The sequence below is a fragment of the Sparus aurata genome, chromosome 17 (genome assembly GCF_900880675.1).
Source record: "Sparus aurata chromosome 17, fSpaAur1.1, whole genome shotgun sequence".
Taxonomy (NCBI): domain Eukaryota; kingdom Metazoa; phylum Chordata; class Actinopteri; order Spariformes; family Sparidae; genus Sparus; species Sparus aurata.
In genome coordinates this window covers 28,123,668-28,143,367 of record NC_044203.1, presented here as the reverse complement: position 1 = coordinate 28,143,367, position 19,700 = coordinate 28,123,668, and the positions used below count along the sequence as shown (strand labels likewise).

Here is a 19,700-nt window from a genome sequence, read left to right as displayed (position 1 = left end):
TCAATAAAAACTATGAAATTGATTGTGTATCCATCTCTTATAGCCATATATCATGACCACGGGCCTACACACGCAAACTGTGCGCACGCAAAGGCTGTTACATTATTACATTGAATGTAATAATGTTCGCAAACGTAATAAACCTTAAACACCTACTAATAATACTGACCGTGCGTGCAAAATCCAGCTGCTGACCCTCCGCTCCACTGTCACACAACGGATCCCCCGTCCGCGCTCCCTCTCTCTCTTATAATTGTTTGCCCGAAAAATAATTTCCATGAAGAAAACATCGCCTGACATTTAAATTTAAATTCCCATTGACAATACAAATCTCAAGAAATCTGGATGTATTGCTCATTTGTAAACACAACACTTATCAGTCTATAGGAATCACCAAGAACCACGAAAAGAATACCTAGCACAGTACCATTATACTTGCTGTGTGTGTGTTTATGTGAAATAATAATAATAATAATAACTTTGAACATTATCACAATTAAGTTATCAATGTGCGATGTGAATAAAATGCAAACATTAAAGACTTCTAACCATTTTCTAAAAGTGTCTGTATTTTAATTGAGAATAGTTTTTTATATAAATTACACAAAAGGAAAAGAAAATGTGATTTGTTTTACCTATTTCAGCCATAAGCGGTCATATTGACCGCACATCATTTCGCGGGATTTCATTCATTGTCTCTCTTGTGTCTAACTTTGTTAGCGGTCTCCAGCTGTGCGACTGTAACACAACTTTATATGAAGAAGGACTAACACTAATAGCCTAATTGATTCTTATTTCTTCCACTTACAGAACTGTTTACGACTCGAAACAATGTTATTATATATGACGTTTCTAAACCAAATGTCGTGGCTTCAAATGCATCAAATTCCCACATCCAGTTACGCAGGCAGCTGTCCAGGGTGCTGAACCAGGTCACAGACAAAGTAGGCAGCACTCTGCGTTCTGATGTTTGCTGGGCAGATCTGTCCCCCTTGGTTTCTCATCCACTCTGTTGTGGGAGATCTCCCACAGAGTAAAAGTAATACACATTTTTTCTCTCTCGGCTGAACTCTGGCTTGAGCCCACTTCACCCAGGCGCGAGCCTGCAGCCCCCGCTCCTGCTGACAACAGACCGGGGGAGAAAACAGACATTCCTTTGCTCAGAACCCATATCAGGCAGTGTCTGAATATGCACGAAGATCGGTATAACGCATTGGAGCAATTTTCATACAATTTCGGATATTTAGCATGATAAAATAATTTCAATTCAACACAGCCATTGTCCAGCTGAAGCATAATGAGCGTTATGTCATTAATATGAAGTAGGCTTGTTTTGCGGTTAATCAGCCACATGATCCGTTTGAACCCACAAAATAAAAAAGGATAAATGCGCAGCCTCCATTTCCTTTCTGATTGTGTCCGTTCAGAGTGGGGGGTTTTCGGAATGGAGGGGTTTCCCCAATAGACTTTTCGGAATAGCGGGGTCTTTGAAAAAAAGAGAAACCCCGCCATTACGATGAATTGAAGTCTATGTTCGGAACAGCGGGGTTTCGGAAAGGCGGGGCTCCAGGCTATAAAGCGGCCTGTGATTTTGTGACCCGCTGCAGGTGCGTGGGTGTGGAAGAGAGAGAGACATTAACTTATAGCACTTTGTAGAAGAAGCTTTATAAAGTTCATCCATTGACTTGTATTAGTTCACGGGGCTGAACTGCCACATCCAATATGGGGGCGACGTCGACGTACGATCCAGCTGATACCTTCAGTTTATTACCGGGAATACTGACTGTAAAGTACCGTGTGTGTTTCATGAGTCTGACTGTGAGTCTGCAGTCTGACCCACCGTCACTGCCAGCAGCTCTTCAGAGCGGCTTCATTACGATCACCGTAAATGTTAGAGAATTTCGCACTGGAAAACAAATGTGCGGCTGATTTAACCAAGCAAACGCGAACCATGGCTGGCTTGACCGCTGTACAGAACTGGACATGGTGGTGATTTCCCCGCTGTTTCTGAAAACATGTACCACAGTCTATGCTACCAACACTGCCTTCACACTCTCCTCTTGTCCCTTATCTTACTCCAGTGTCGAATAAGCACCCCGCCGCCCCCTAACGTAGATGCGTAGCACGGTCGGTCAGACTGGGGGCTGTAGAAGAAGAGAGGCCGCTGACGTCACTCTCCTGCGCCGCTTGGGATTGCGAATTCAAATTGAATTTTGGACATTTTTTTGCGGGGGGAGGGCTTCAAAACGAAAAAGCAGTTTTCTTTGTCTTTGTGTAACAAAATGAGCAGTTTTGAGGAAGAAAATGAAAATGCAATCTGGATGATTTATTACTAATTTTATTTATGAGTCAAAAATGCAGCTCTGACTTTGAAATGAGAAAGCATTTCGGCTAATGCATTTTAATTTTCAAATTTGACATTTCAAATTGAATTTTGGTACCTATTTGCTGGGTCATCTTTTGAAAATTATATCTTAAATGTCCTTTTCCTTATCATTTGAATTAAGTTACATAATAAGCAGTCTTGAAGAAGAAAATGAAAATGCAATCTGGATGATTTATTACTAATTTTATTTATGAGTCAAAAAATGCAGCTCTGACTTTGAAATGAAAAAGCATTTCTGCTAATGCATTTTAATTTTCAAATTGACATTTCAAATTGAATTTTGGTACCTATTTGCTGGGCCATCTTTTGAATATTAAATCTTAAATGTCCTTTTCTTTATCATTTGAATTAAGTTACAAAATGAGCAGTCTTGAAGAAGAAAATGAAAATGCAATTTGGATGATTTATTACTAATTTTATTTATGAGTCAAAAAATGCAGCTACATTCTTAAAATGAAAAAGCATTTCTGTAAATGCATTTTAATTTGAATTATGGTACAAATTCGCTTCCATATCCTCCTACTGCCTCCAATCTTGCCATTGGTCAGATCATATGTAAAGGGACTGATTTCTGTTTTGGATTCCAATTTCTCATTTTCTTTTCCATGCACAGTGCAGTTTTCCCTTATATCCCCTTATTTTTCCTATAATGGCAGTTTCTATTTAAATTTCATATTTGGACAAGCATCAACACCAAGCTAAAATCATCAGAAAAACAGATCTCAGAGTGGCACTCATGCATAATGTATTACACCGAGGACAGTGGGTGTAGTGGTGAGTAATAGTCAAACATCTACAGTGAACATCATTGCCTTACAGCACAGTGACAGAAACATTCACAGCAGTGTTTTCTGTATTTTTTTTTTGGCACCTTTTGAATGACCCACTCTTTCTTGAAAGTTCCTACCTTGTGGTAAAGTTCCCTTACATTGTGGATCAGTTAGATGGTCAGGGCTTTAATGAGGCACTTCAAGGCTTCTCCTTGCCATGTATATTTCACAGGCTTTCTCAGGTTGTTAAAAATAGGTTAAAGGGAATATTAGATGTGACTTGCGTAAATGTAGCCTTGCCAGGTTTGATTTGTATGATGTGTCTTTGTATGTTATACTTCTATATTTAACAATATCTTCCTGTGTTTCTGTCTCCATTCTCCCCCTCCCTGGATTTCTCCAATCTGTCCTGCTCTGCCACCCTGTAATTCAGCATATCAAGGAGCTTTGGCTGGTTCAGAGCACTCGCAGACCCCCGGTAAGTTTTGCGCCAGGGCCTAATGAAAAGTGTCCCCTTTCATTTTCTCTGTCAACCTTTGAAGTTCTTCCCTCCACCGGTAAACGAGGGAGGGCTGGGTGGCTTTGAAGACAGTCACACAACTCTCTGCTCTGCTGTGCATGCTGCACCTCATAAAGAAAGATATGGATGGATTGAAAGCGAGCTGTGGTATAACAGCGTTTGTTTGGCATGGGGGGTTATGTGTCTGTGTGGACATCCGTGTCTGTGGATGTACAGGGGTAAGAAAGAGTATTTGTTGGATAGTTGCTGTAGGGACAGGAAGACTTGCCTCCAATTGAGCAGGAACGACAATCATGTATATTTCATTTCAGGGACAGCAGGGGATTTATTCTGTTTTGCTCCAAGCTGTGGAGCATCTCATATTGGCTTTGGCACTCTTTGGCCTAGATTAGCCTCCACCATGTCAGCAGTCATCACCAGAGAGGAAAAACAGCACTGGCCCTTTATTCAAATGCCTAAAATACCCTGTCTAAGTTTTTCCAAAAAGAGCCGCTTGTGGCAATGCGTGACAAGGCAAAAGTAGCATGACAATGTTTCAGTCTGGCAAAATGTCTTAAGGAAGAGGTCAGGGTCAATGGATGGCTCAGGAATGTAGCTGTGAAAGGGGAGACTACTGTCACCATGTCCTTCCAACTGTCGGCATTAATTTATTTTGGCCATGGACACAACATATTAAATGGGCACTATGAAACTTCTGTGTTGCGTTGGAAGCCAGTCCTCCACAAAAACATCCGCAGTCCAGCAGCATTAAACAAATTGTATGCAGGCTTGTATAGACAACTGAGGGACTCGTGGAATGTCTCATTTTTCACATCAAGTTCCAATCTGCTCACTTATGGCCAATAAAAAATTGCTTAACGCAAAATTGTCACAGATGGTCACGAATAGTAAGTTAAGTGATGCTAATATGGGTTCTTTGGAAGGTAATTCCAAATGACATAACTTGTTGTTTACTACGCTCTGACTTTATCTCAGAACACACCAGGGAGATTTTATAAAGCAAAAAAAAACCCAAGGTTTTGTTTTTTAAATCCTCAGTGTTGCAACCTTGGTCTTGTGTCTGTAGCTTAAGCTATCATTCCTGTCAGATGATTATAAATATTGTGCTCACCAACTTTATATTTGAAATGTTTGAAAGCAGAGACTGTTAGAGGCTGTTTTACAACAGGGAAAACACGCAAGTAATCAGACAATATAAGTTCACCTTTGACACATATAATCAAAACCACTGGAAATAAAAATGAAGGTGAACCTTTAAAGTTGAATCCTAGTCTTGCAGATACACATTCTGGTTCTTCTTGGAGTAATTAAATGAATGTTTTGAATGCACATTTTGTGTGCATTATCTTATTTGGACACCAGGCAGTGGTTCACATGCGTGTAGGGATATGTTTAACAGTGTCTGCATCTGTGGCCACTTGTGTTACCTGCCATATTGGTAAGCTATGCAAAGTTATGACTTCCCAAGTTTGTCCAAAAATGAATGAAGGTGACTGTTTAATCTTAGATTTGGCCTCAAGTCATTTGAAATGAATTAGAATGAATTATGGTACTTGCAGACAGAATTAAGATACCTTCACACATTACCGCATACATAAAAAATGTATACTAAGTGTGTCTGACAAGGTTTTGCAGAAAAATGTATGATTAAAACATTAAAGTCCTTAAAATGGCAGCTTTTCCTCTTTCCTCATTAAAAATTCCACATGATGTGAACTTGCAAATATTTTTTTTCATATCAAAAGTTTAACTGCTTGACAGAAGTTGTCTACCACTTCACTGTAAAATCCATTCTCAGTGTATGTGCCCTTGAAGCTCCAAGTTTCCTCCTGACATAAATCATAAGTGTAGGCCTGCTTCTTAAAATCAGATTTTCAATGAGCACAGAGAAAATTTATACCTCCAGCATTGACTGTGAAAACAGCCTTCCAGTGTCAAACTCTGCACATACATCATTCTCCAGAGTGAAGCTCAAACATTCAACTGTTAGAACAAGAAGAAAAACACATTTTAAACTGGAGAGGGATTTTCAGTATAACAGACTAATCTGTTCTGTTTAATTTATTTTATTTTTAAATGTTTTAAAGAGATAAAACTAAAGTCATCTTCTCAGGACAAACGTATATACAGATTATCATTCCTCATGCACGATTTTCTTTTGTATTCTACTACTGACTTTCACCAATACCTTGCAAATGCATCCATTGCTTCTGCAGAGGTATTATGTAGTTGCAATACAATACAATGCATTCCCCACACACTTACAAATTAAGTGCCAATCATTTTGAATGAAGCTTTATCAGCATGTAATGGCATCGGGGGCCTGCTTGCTGCGCGAATGTGCTGAAGAATTGCATGCTGCCATTTTCATGTAACTGATGCTTGATTATCTCATGTGGGGCAGATCATATTTTTCTAAAATCAACCACTCAATAACAAAAAGCACAACTGTGGTGAATTTATCATAATCATCATTGCACTGAAGGAGGCAAAGAATGAGTGTGTTTGCGGTGAAGCTGCACACATTCCTGTGGTAGCCTGGATGCCTTAGCGGAACAGGATCATTATAAGAAACATGTCTCTCTCTGACTCATCCAGGAGGATGGGATCTGTCAATACCTCATGGCACACATGTCTCTCAATTCCAGAGTATGTTCCTTGGTTTGACAAGTAACAGAATTGTAGCTGATGGAATAACTTGTCAGAAAAGTTCTGTTGTTGTTTCCTCCAGGGGATGCCTTTACTGACTGTGCAATGTCTCTTTGATGAAGCAGAGGGTCATTGTCTATAATGGCCATGCAAGTCTGCATAAGATGGTCTTTTTAGTAAATTAAGACCTTCCGGGTTGCTTTGTTCAGTTTCACTACTGAGAGAAACCAAGAAAGATGGAACTTGAGAGAACTACCTTGCAGAAAAAAATAGAAACTAAAAAAGTTTTAGTATAAACGTACTCAATGGTAGACAGAAACCTGAGCTTTTTTGACTAGGTTTGGCAACAGAGCTGTGTAGATGAGCTCTTGTTTCTTATCATCAGGAATCATCATATTTCTTCCTGCTTGCCGGTTACCTCCTGCACATCCTCCACCTCCTGATTCCTCTCCTCTTTACCTGTCATGCATCTCTCCTTTGTAGCAATCCAAAGGAGGTCTGCGCAGTTTTACAGTGCAGCTTCAACCCAAAATGATCAAATCTTGAGTTTTAGCTGCAGTAAGGCTGTGTCTGGGGGGGACCTACTTTACAAAGTACATTTTATCTTTGCCCAGTAACAGTGGGGAAAGAGATCATGTGTATAATGATGAAATGTATTTCTCTAGTTTTTATTTTTATTTTTAAATCCTTCTTTTTACTGTTCTAGCTAGTTTTCCCCTTATTTATTCCTCTTGACTTTCTTTTACTTCCACATGTTCTTCTGACCCCCTCTTTATCTTTCCTCTCTTACCTTTGTCCTCCTCCATCTGTACTCTAGCCTTAAATCTTGAGCCAGAAGCCCAGTTTAACACCATCTTCCCTCCAACATGGGTGAAGGAGGGTAATGACCTCACCCTGCAGTGTACCTTCACCTCAGCTCTGCTGCCTTTTCAGCAGGATGTCAGCTGGTTCAGAGATGGTAAGTGCTGTTAAAGATGAGTCTTGTGAGCCTGGTGTTTGCCAATTTATATTTGTGTTGGAGGTTAGCCAATTTTTTTTTTCATTCCCTAGGCATTCAGCTGCATCAGGCGAGCACTGTGGACATTAAGACAGTCGATAACAAGGCCTCCATCACTTTAAGGGCTGCACACAAGGAGCATGAAGGAGTTTACACTATCCGGCTGAGGACCTGGGATGAGAGCAAGGAGCACAGTGCTTTTGTCTATGTCAGCGGTGAGAACCAGCATGAATGTGGTTTTGATTTTAATACAGTACCTATCTTTGGCCTTTTACTAATCATATGGAACTTTTAAAGGCGCAATTATTAATGATTTATCAGGAGATTGTTTATATTTGTGACAAAATGTATTCATATAGCTTTTAGAACAAAATGTTTCAGATGTTGAGTGTAAGAAAAATACAGAAAAATGTCTATAAAAAACAAGCTGCGTTTCAAGTGATGCTTCATTCTGAAATCATCCATTCAGTTTTTGAAAAAAAATGTGACAAGATCTTGCGAGTGACCTTCTGTCTCTTGTGTACAAAAATACCATTGTTTTTGAGGATGGAATCATCGTTTGTTGTCCCAAGCTCGATAAATGGTGTTTTGACTGAAACCTTCACTCAAAACACTATTTGTATTCGCCAGATTTTGATTCAACTTCTATTTCCTGTCAGCAGACCACCCTGATTCATACAGAAAAATTGCACCATCAATCAAAATGTTCTGCAGTCAAAGGCTTGTTAACTTTGTTCAGTAAAACTATTCATTCTTCCCAGACTGCTATTTTCTCTCATACATTGTTTGCAGCATGCAAATAAACCAGACAACAACTCCCACTTGACTCATCAGACATTTGAAATGTGTCTGGGCAGCTCTGCAAGGAGCCTTGGCACACGTGTGTGTTTCAATATAATACCAGCACTTACTCATGCATGAATTGCACCTAAACTACAGTCACAGTATAACGTGCTGAATCATTCATGAACTTAGCGTGCACATACACCAAAACAATTCACACACTTGTACGCCGACACTTTAATACCAGATTAATCTTCCTGCAAAGCATCCTTAAGATTTTGGCTCAGGTCTCTCTCTCTCCCTCTCTTAGAAAGGAGCTTGATCTTGAGCAGAGCTTGAGGTACTAATTAGTGAATCAGCAAACTTCCCTGCATGTGGGTTTTCTCCCGCATTCAGCAGTCATATTTGCATTACAAATATGCATTACAGGAGAGCGAAAACAAACGAGAGAGGAGGCGGAGAGGGAGGAAAGGAGGTGAGGTTATACATTTAAAACAGAAAAGAGATGTGCTTGATGTTGGCTGGAGTCTTTTGTTGAAAAAACATATATTCCTAGCCTCAAGAAAAGGTTCGGGAGTATGTCACATCCAATCATTTCAATCCGCTTTGCATAATTACCTCATTACTTCTTCTCCCTTCTCTTTCTCATCTCATCCACTGGTTATGATTGTATATGTATATTGAGTAACGTGTTAATCTGTTACATCCTGCAGCCTTAGCCATCACTTTTTGCTCTCTGCCTCAGATAATATGTGGATGTCAAGAGCTGGAAAACCTTGAATACTTGCACAATATGACATTTTCCTAACATCATCCGTTCTTGTTTTCTTATCTCATCATCTTCTTCTCTTACGTGTTTCCCTCTGCTACTATTTTTCCATCTTGTATCTTTCTCCGATGTGTCAGATCCCTCATCTTGCTTATTTTCCAACCAAAGTACTTCCCCAGTCTCTCCTTCTCCTTCCTCTAATCGACTCTCTCTTCTTCATGCTCCAGATGCATCAGCTGCAGTGCTTGGAGGCCCCGCCTCACCTCTGGCCGTCCAGGTATCTGACGTCAACAAGGACTACGTCTTCCTTACCTGGCAACCACCCAGTGCTGATGGATCCACGCCTGTGGAGGGTTATTATGTAGAAAAGTAAGGACTTGAAAAGGAGTAAACAGCATTACCACAAGGTCCATTTAGCAGCTGTTTAAAATTCTTCTGAGTATTTCAAGTGCTTCACTTCTTCACTTCCCCAGCAACTGGGTCCAATTATTGAGCTTGTTAAGCATGAGAATATGTATCATTTTATACATTTATCATTTAAGTGTTCATACAGACATTCATAACAGAAACCATATTTTAACAAACTGCAGTCTATACAGTCTTCTGTAATGATTGACAGAAGTTTGGACCAGCAAAGAAATTGGACATAAAATAGTTAATGATTAGTTCACTATCTCTTAATCTGACGATTATACACTCAATTTACTGACTAATCATGTGGCGTACAAAATCAAAATAGTGAAAAATGACCCCAAGCTACTTAATCTTGTGCAATAAGTAGGCCAATTACTGAGATATTTACTTTTCTTTAACATAAGACAAAGAAAAGCAGCACATTTTCCAAAGTGAGAAGCTGGTACCAGAGTCAATTTGGCATATTTTTATTGTAAAAACAACTCAATCAATTGACAAAATAAGAGTTGATTAATGTCTGCCGATATACTTATCCAGCAATCAAAAGCTGTTCAGTTAAATTTAGTATCACTTGTTTTCATCCTCATTAAGTTTAATTTCATCACTTGATTAATATATGTAGTATATTTATCAGATTACCAATTATTAGAAAATATACGTCTTTTGATTGCTTCATTACTGCTTTACTGATTTATACATTCTTTTTTGGCAGTTGATTATCGACAAAAGTGGGCTTTTCCTCTAAATAACAGTAAACTGTACATATCACTAAGGTGTTCCCATGATGCTGAACCACGGCTATTCCATTTATTTAGAATTTGCATTTGCGCTTCAGTAGAATAAAATATTTATAGGGGAATTAGGTATAATGAGAATATTAATGAAATGTTTTTGGACTACATATGGTTTTCCATGGCCAGGAGTATTCAGCACAAAGATAAACTCTCTTATAGTGAACTCACATTGATTTAATTTCATAAAAAGCATTTTTTTTTTTTTTTTAGTTTCTAGTTCTAGTTTTATTTATTGCTATCTAAGCCAACAATAAGACTATGCTGCTGAACCTCATCTTGCTCCATGTGCTGCTGGTGAGGAAATTGGATAAAAACGGTGGCGGTGGCGGCCAGCAGTGAGGTTCCATCCATTTGGCAGAGTTCACATGAGATGGATGGTGTACTTGGTAATTATCAGCCCTCAACACTATGTTAACATCAGAGTCAAAGACTCCCGCAGGAGAACAGGTGCCGCACTTATCACCAACACCAATCAATCAGGATTGACCTGTATATGTGTGTGTATGTATGTGTGCTTGTGTCTCTGTGTTTGTAGAGAGAGACAAAGCATGTTCATTTGTTCGCAAGTGCGTAACACATGTTTGTGTGTGTGTGACTGGGTGCTTTTGCATACTGTCTTTATTCACTGTGGAAGATACAGCTCCTGAATGTTATTGGCTGTCGGGTGAGGAGAGGAAAATGTAAGATACTTTCCAGTTCCCTAGCAACGTCCTTATGGTTAGAAAACTGCACTCTTTTCTGCCTTTATTTTGTTTGTAAGAGATAACAGTTTGTTATAAATGTTGTCTTCTCTAAGCTCAGCTTCTACTTTGAAAATATATTTTATTATGTTTTGAAGCACATTATTTTTATATGGTGGTCCCTGGTCACAATTATAGGTCCTGATGGGGTATTTACTGACAGGGTAATATGCTCTGAAATAGTTTTTATAATGTTACACCCTGAAGACTGCACATTATGTTGTTCAGATTTATGCATTTGGCTCTTTGTTTTCCTTTTATTCAAATTCTTTATTTTCTCTCCCTCTCAGATATGACGTCGGTCAGGGTGAGTGGGTACGCTGCAATGTGCATATGCAGAAAATATGCCACTACCCAGTGTTTGGGCTGAAGCAAGAAACTCTGTACCAGTTCAGGGTTCGTGCTGTTAACAAGGCGGGGGCAGGACGCCCCTCCAAGGCCACTGAACCCGTCCTCACTACAGACCCCCTGGAGCACACCAGGACCATGGGTAACACACAGTCGACATGCCATTAAAATGTGTAAAATGTTACCACAGCTAGAGAAAACACTAATTGGTGACAAGCTCAAAGAAACCCCAGCTGACCTGTTTTGTACAGTTTTAACAAGCTTTGGTTGTGTTTTGTGGTTTGAATGTTAAAATAGATCAACCACAGGATTTTGTGAGAGAGATGTGAGAGAGAGTGAAGCCACTTATAAATCCCTATGCTGACCATGAGCTCTCAAGAAATCTCTAAATTTATGTGGTATCATCTAACAACCATGGTTACATGTGTGCATGTCAGCATGTGAGTGCAGGGATTTCCCCTGATCAATAAGAGAGTTAAAGGCAGTTGAAAGCAGGTTTGCGGATCTGATGTCCTCCTCAGCACTGTCCTAATTGTGTACTGACTGAAATTCAGACAAAGCAGCCACATAGTAACTAGCCCCCCTGTAATGCTACTCCTCTTTATATACTGTTTGTAGTAGAAGTGCATCATGGCCTGATGTTTATTGATATCCCACACATAGGTCCATATGGATATATAGATGGTGCAGAATCACTCACAAAAACTCTCCTATAAATAAGTTTGCACTTGTTTCATTTGTAAGAAGCAATGGTAAACGAACTTGCACTTACAGTGCTTTTCCAGTCAGCTGACCACTCAAAGCGCTTTACAACACTTGCTTCATTCACCCATTCACATATTGATGGCATAGGCTGCCGACATGCAGCTTAGCTCAGCCACGGGGAGCCGGATTCGATCCAGCAACCTTCTGATCACTGGACGACCCACTCTGGGTAAGCTAGGCTTTGTTTTTGCAGAGGTAGAATTGTGCCTGGAAATGAAAAAAAAGCAAATTTTCCTTTTTTTTTTTTCTTTAACTGTTTCTCATGAGCCTAACTCTGGGAAGTACTCTTTTAACATTACAAGAATTTATTAATTAGGGCTGCGCAATTAAAAAATTATCAACAAGGCAAGTTGAAGAAGCAATTTTTTTTGATGAAAGTAAACTATGTGACAAAAAAGTGTTATAATGAAGCATTATGCCCTGGCCTACAAATCTTGTTCTCCAGCTGTAAGAAAATATGTTTGTATGGTACACATCCCAACGAATATCACCTCATCATGATTTTAAGAGGTTTCTTTTTTCAGTGAAAGTTAAAGTTGTGATGCAAAAATAATCACTCAAGTACCAAAAATAAAAAAAGGCATCTTGCATAATAGCCCATTGAAGAATGATTTATATCACATGATTGAATATGGAGTGGAGCACCAGGTTTTTGCCGAGGAAGAAAAATGCCTTGAAATAAAAAAGATGATATTTCTGGTTCAGCTTTTAACAGTCCATAATCAGTCTAACTCGCCGGTGTACTCCTAGAACAACAGAGCTAAAAATGTATGGAAGTGTTATTAATTCCCTTAGTCTGAACTTAATGATCCAAGTTACTGGTAATTTGTTAGGCCACCATGAGCCACCGGGACAGCTTTAATTCTCTATGACATTGGTTCTCATTGAAGTCTCTGGAACTCGACAAGAGAGCTGAAAACACCTTTCTTCCTAGAGATTTTTGGTGTTTTGATGATGGTGATGGAGAGTACTGTCTAACACGTCACTCCGAAGGTGTAGGTGATCAATTCGGTTGATATCTGTTGAGTGTAAAGGACATAGCTTCCAATTCACCCACTTTTTTCTGCTCATCAGACCTTTCATTAATGCGTTGTTGAGGATCTGCTTTTGTCTGCAAGACCTGCACTGCTTTGCCCCTAATCGGCTGCATGCGTTTTTGTTTTTTTTGAGTGTATGGCCTGGAGTATCACAATTTATCACAATTACGACCAAGAAATCCAAACTGCGATTTTTTTCTCCTAATTTTGAAATGTCATTTAGACTATAAACAGACCTGAAGCAGCCTATTACTTTCACCATTTGCACCATTTAAAACACAGCGTTGCTTTTAGTTTAAAGCAACCCCCCCTGCCCCTTGATGAAAAAGGCATCTGCATTCATTATCTTTCTTCACCCGTTAATTCTTTTTTTTTTCCCTTTAATTTGTTTGTATCTGCCACTACAAAGAGCATCAGTTATGTGTTAGAAACTCATTCCTGCTTTTAATTCACCTCATCTGCCTCGGTTGCTGTTACACCTGCAAAGTTATCAGCACTACCAGGGAAAACAGATGTGGGTGTGTAGCTGTGGATCTCACTTAATGCAGCCCGAAGGTTCTGCATTCAACTCTTAACAGCTTCTCGATGGCATCCTAGACCGGGACACTTTGTTTCCTGCAAGATTTCTTGTTAGGCGTTTAGGTTTCGTTGAATACTCTATATAATGGCGGCACGATAACGATTGAATGAGACATAACATAGAGTAGAGCACGAGTGTGTGTGTGTGTGTGTGAGTGTGTATGTGTTAGAGGGGAGACAGATGGACTCTGGTCAGATGCTGTGGATCGTTAAACACAGATGAAGGACAGACAGAAGGTTGACTTGCCTCCAGCCTGCTCTCCATCCTTCCATGTCGCTCTCTCTCTCACCTCTTTGTGTCTCTCTGGCTCTTACCAGTGGCTGCACCTCTAACATTAACACTAATAGTGTTATCATGGGCTCTCATATAACTTCATTACCCTGATGTGACTTCCTTCTTTATTCCCTCGATGCCCCCAACCTCCCTCTCTTTCTGCTTTCTCCCCCTTCTCAGTGGTCAAAGTAGACAGGGGAAGGACGATCACCATTACTAAAGATGATCTTGAAGGTGAGAATGTTGTATTTTTAGTTCACTGAGTGTGATTTTGTCATCAAAAGATTCCATTTGAACATTTTCACGCCTGGTTTCAAACAGCATCTATGTTTTACTGGCACACAGGGCGAGGCCTCCTCGCCTGTGGTCCGCCCCGGGCTTGTGGCTTAATGCATCTTCATATTATTTTGAACAACGAGCCGCAGTAATTGTATGGCTGAGGCAATGAGCATTTGTTCCATTTACAGAAGTTAAAAGAATGAACAGTCCCTGGCCATATTCTGGTAAATGCACATAATGGCCCGAGGTGGCATGAATGCCTGTGAAGAGGGCTGATAACCTTGGCAATGTAACTCACAGACGGAGAGAGATAAAATGAGAAGAGGAGGAGGCACCCAGATAATAAATGTAGCAGAGGATGTTTAGAACAGACATGCATGAGTATTTGTTTGTGTACAGCTATTTTCCAAGTTAATCAAATGCTATCCAAGTCTTAACAGAATCTTGTGAGATGACTCTTCCATTTAACATGGACTGATGTTGCGATGTGAATAATTTCACACACATACTCACTTCCATATCAAGAAAGCAAGCAATAAAAATGCAGGCAACAAAGAGAATCTAAGAAAACTAAAGATTTGCAAAAACAGAGAACAAACCATAAAACCAAATGGAACAAATCAGGATCACTGGGAACACACAAGGATCGGGGGAACAGGCACAGGGAAAACATATGAACCAACAAACACTGGGGGGAAACACAGGCTTTAATACACAGGAATGAATAACAAATAAAAACCAGGTGTACACGGCGGGAAAATAGACAAATGCAAGAAGTGGAAAGTAAAGCATGACACATTGATAAACTACAAAATCAAACAGGAAACTGAAACATCTAAACCAAAAACTAAAACCATGACAGAAATATGTGAGCTATAAACATGAACAGGAAACAGGAAAATATTCATATTCACTTTCTTGCCAAAACTCACACGATAAGACAGATTTCATTCTTATGTTAGTTTGTTAGGTATTGAGCTCAAGGCTCCAAATATCCAGACTTGTCCACTCTTGCAAACTTGTGGACGCATGTGGGTGCGTTCCTGGTTCATCCAGTCCACAAGTAGATTCAAGAGAAAAAAAAGAACTTGTTATGAAAGTCTAAATTTACTGAACTTACTGAATTAAAATGTGACTAATATCCAACCACATTAGTGTTGTTATTATATTAGCCTTGCAGTCCCATGGCCATGGAAACTCAATATGATGATGTTTTTCAAGGTATGTACAACTCCACATCTCCAGAGGGTTTGGGTTGGATTCTGCCAAAGGACACCTGAACGTCTATATGCATTAGACCTTGTTTATTTTGTTAAAGTAGCAGGAGTGTGAAGATGACAAGTTGTGGGACTTACCTTCTGGAACTGTTTTTACTAATTTATTTATTTATGCAAAGCTAGGTTAATTACCTCCTGGCCCCAGCTTCTCACTTAATGCACAGACATGTGAGTGGTATTGATTTTGTCATCTCACTCTGGGCAAGAGTGCAAAAAGGCATATTACCAAAAAAGTCAAACTATATACCTTTATATATAAAATATATGAAAGAATCATTAGGTCAACAAAATGTTTAATATCATTGTGTTTTTTTCAGGTTTTATTTCAGGTGCTTTCCCCTCAGCATGATCAGTTGAATTAAGGTCAGGCAGGTAGATATCCCCTTGATATCTTTAGTTTTGAATAATTGTCCTGCAGTAAACCCACTTTTTTACTTCGATGAGAACCACTACCACACTTTCGGCACTTCATCCTTGTAGTCATGGATTCCCTTCAAGTCCACTGTTCTTGAGTACAGAGTGACAACAATGAAAAAAATTTTTCACAACTTACAGACTACACTATGCACCCTCGCCCACACACAGGCTTACTATGTCTCTTGTTTCACTTTGCTCTCTTTGGTCTGGAGAGCCTCTCTGATCCACACTGCAGCTCTGGGACTCTTCAAGGGATACAAACGGTGAGACAAGACTTACAGAGAGACAGACAGGCAATCTAAACACTTCCATAGTCCTTGAGTCACTTGGAGTGTCACTGAAAGTGTGCTGACTCAGGCCATCTCACTACGTTATCTGGCATACTTATGCGTCAGGAATGGGGGTGAAATTGGGGCAGCGAGGTAAATCTCTCCCATTGTGTGTTTTACTTAAAATCACTAGATAAAGCATTACATTTCCTGATTCAAACATTTTTAACAAAAACGCAGCGTCTCTGCCAGCACTTTTTGGATTCCTGAATAATTCTCACTGACCTTCTTACTTCTTTCTTCATCCTCCTCTTTCTCCTCCTCCTCCTCTCTTGCTCTGCAGGTCAGGTCAAAGCTCCTTTCCCTCCCACTGATGTCCACGCCTGCGAGGTGAGCGACACCTACGTGGTGCTGAGCTGGACTGAACCTGAACCCAGAGGCAGGGAGCCGCTCACCTTCTATGTGGAGCGGGTCAGTCTTAACTCCCACACTCACGCTCTCTTGCAGAAACACAAATGTTCATTACAATAACTCTTGGGATCTCTGCTGAATACAGTTATCCACTTGCCCCTCACCTAAATCTAACCTCCCTCCTCCTAAAAGACCGCATCCAAGTTTTTGTTAAATTGTCTACAAATCACTTTACTGCTGAACACTTTCCAACATAGGCGGTAAGTCTTTAGATTGATTCCTTACCTCCAAGGCAGACTTTGGTTTTAGATCATGTCAGTGCAGCAAGAAATCAACTTGCAGAGACTTGAAACTGGCTCGATATAGCTGATCCATCACATCCACATCCATCCATTTTTGGGGGAAGTTATAAGTTATATTATTGTTTGATGGTAAGAAAGTTTGGGAAAGCATGAAAAGTTTTAAAACCCTGCTGGTGCACTGAAGGAAGCTCTGACATCTCAGAGTTGGCTGCTAACTTTAAGCTATTTTGTCATAAAGAAAGATCTCTGCCAAATCTCAGACCTTGGTACATCAACAAATAGATCTTTAAACATCACCATACAACTTTCAGACTGCCAAATTTTTCAGCATTATGTCTGTGAAGGTTCATGTCAGTCTTCACAGGTTTGGTATGTCTGGAGTGAGGGGAATTTAAATCACTGGTCTGGGTTGTTGATCGAAGACCTTTTTGTTGTTTATCCAAAAAACTTTCTTCTGTTTTTTCTCAAAACTCCATTGCAGTGATTTGAGCTCACATCATACTAGCTGAATGATTGAGATGAGACAGTTTTAAAATACTTCCTGCTCACGCTTGCTTTACTGCAAAATTGGAACCAAAAGCAGACTTCTTAAATTAAATCTATAAAGCAAGCTTTAGGTCTGCGCAAGTTCGTCTTCATAATGTATTGAAATGACTAATGGCTTCCTTGAAAGTGGGAGATTAGTCAAAGAATTAATGGTAAAAATGGGCAGCAATTACAGAAAAGATACATTATTTTTAGTTTAAGCTCCTGTAATAAATTTTTCTGTGTTAAACAATTTGTTCGATGGATATGTGTGATGTAAAAAGTGTTCGCTCATAGTGATAAACCGACTGATTTCAAGTTCTCCTCAGCTTTTTCTATCAGCTTATCGTTTTCGTTTTAGAAAATTTAACATTAATAATAATAAAAAGTCACAAATATCAGATAATGATGGTTTGAAATCTCAGTGGAGAATGTAAGACTGTTGTTTGAGGGCAGTTATAGTTGTCATGTTGCCAGATTTAAAATGAATGCTATTTTTCTTCTTTAAGTTGAAAAAGCTACTCTGTTTTTTTCTTTACCTTTCGCCTCTAGTTATAAGTGATGAGCAGGTAAATGAACTCACTGTGGAGCTTTTTGGTCTTTGTCAGTATTTAAGACAAGAAAACACACATCCTCACCCACATACACCCACCTACAAAGAGATATTCACAGGTAATCACTATAACGTGTGCATATACACAACTATCAAATATATTCAAACACAAACCACATTTGTAATTAGTAAAACATTTGCATCCACTGAACAAAGGGATCAATGTTTTCAGTTGCAAAGACTCTAGACAGTTGTTGGGTTTGTGCAGACCGGTAGTGGAACGTGAGCTAAATTAACATCAGGCTCCTGACCACAGCGCTATTCAAAAAGACAGGAGAAGGAAACACACACTGACACACACACACACACACTTCTACCACTGTGGTGTCAGTTTAAGTGGGCATTTGTGGACTCATTAAAAGCAAACAGACCTTGATGTTGCTCCTTCATGGCATGTACTTCAGCATTAGGGGTTTTATTTGCTTGCTTGCATACTTAAAAGTTTTTTCAGTCTCTAACTTGTCTTCAAAACTACCTGGTTCTGAGATCTGAAATTAATTCTAGTTTCAACTTGTCTAGCAGTGTTTCATTATGCATTAAAGGAAATGTATATTAAAGAAAATCCAGTTAAATTAGTTCGTTTTTTCCTCCCCGATACATGACTCAAAGTTCAAAAGGATCCCAAAATATTAAAGGTTCCCAGCATATCAAAGTGTGAGGACTGACCTGTTCTTTACAACAATAAATGGCCTCAACTCTGCAATATCAACCCCAAAATCCAGCAGATCCAATAATCGGAAACACTGCCACAGGAAATAGATTTTAATTCGACTTTTATACGTTACCAGGGTAATAAAACTGTCAAATCTGTCAAAGGCATCTGAAATTGCTTAAACTCTGCTGCTTCACGTCCGCTTATATAATTAGGGGAACCTTCAAATATACCTTTGGCCCTTGAGCAAACACTTTATAATCACTGATCTCTTTGACATGCCACGTTCTATTGTTGGATTTTCCTCCTCCAACGGTGAGCTAAAGGAGATAATGACTACAGAGGAAAGGAACAGAAAAGTAAATGCAAATTGTAAAATGGAGATGGTTAGCAACATTAGCAGAAACTATTTATTGACAAGGATGAAGAAAAGATGTAATGGTTGTCCACGATTTACCAGCCTGTCCATCCTTCTTTTTTGGCTAAATCTATGCACACGTCTTTTTTCCCTCTCTTTCGTCATAAAAGTCTCTCTGCCTACCATACAAATCTGCCAATCTGTATTCTTTTTTGCCCTTGTCTGAACATTAAGTGGTTCGCTCTAAAACTAGGGAATCGTCTGTTAACTATGGACTAAGTGATTGTGTAAAATTGGAATGAATTATGAGTCTATTTAAAGAGTATTTCGCCGTCTTGGCAGTCCTTCACTCTTGTGCAGATTGAATCCTCGATCATATTTGAAGGACAATGAATAATGGACATGTCCTTGAGATAAATAGTGCTTTTGAAATTATCTTTGATTTTTTCTGCTGTACTTGGACCAGTCCCTGGCAGGTAAAAGCAGCTGGGAGCTGGCCAGTCTGGACATGACGGTAAACTCTCCCAGGTTCCCAGTGTTTGACCTGGTCAAGGGCAAGCAGTACTGCTTCAGAGTGCGCTCCATCAACAAGTACGGTGTCAGTGACCCCTCCGAGCCGAGCGAGCCCATCTCCTTGGGAAAGCCACAAGGTGAGAAAATGTGCTGCACTACAGTGCAGCCATTTATTACTCTGCCTGTTATAAAGGCTAATTAGATTTTGCTGTACTGTACCTGCTGTTGTTGGTCACATAGTTTTGTAATGTGAAAGATG

General features: G+C 39.5%; 1 protein-coding gene across 4 annotated transcripts in view; it reads left to right on the top strand.

Moving 5' to 3' along the window:
- myom3 (myomesin 3) overlaps positions 1-19,700 on the top strand; it is a 63,717-nt gene that overhangs the window by 22,321 nt on the left and 21,696 nt on the right. For all 4 annotated transcript variants that reach the window (XR_003981299.1, XM_030394875.1, XM_030394876.1 and 1 more), the window contains 8 exons: positions 3,590-3,634; positions 7,143-7,283; positions 7,376-7,537; positions 9,102-9,243; positions 11,113-11,312; positions 14,006-14,059; positions 16,411-16,538; positions 19,395-19,578. Coding sequence is in view for 3 of the 4 variants with exons in the window: in XM_030394875.1 (XP_030250735.1) it covers positions 3,590-3,634; positions 7,143-7,283; positions 7,376-7,537; positions 9,102-9,243; positions 11,113-11,312; positions 14,006-14,059; positions 16,411-16,538; positions 19,395-19,578 (1,056 nt within the window). In the remaining variant the exon portion in view is untranslated. The remainder of the gene's footprint in view (positions 1-3,589; positions 3,635-7,142; positions 7,284-7,375; positions 7,538-9,101; positions 9,244-11,112; positions 11,313-14,005; positions 14,060-16,410; positions 16,539-19,394; positions 19,579-19,700) is intronic.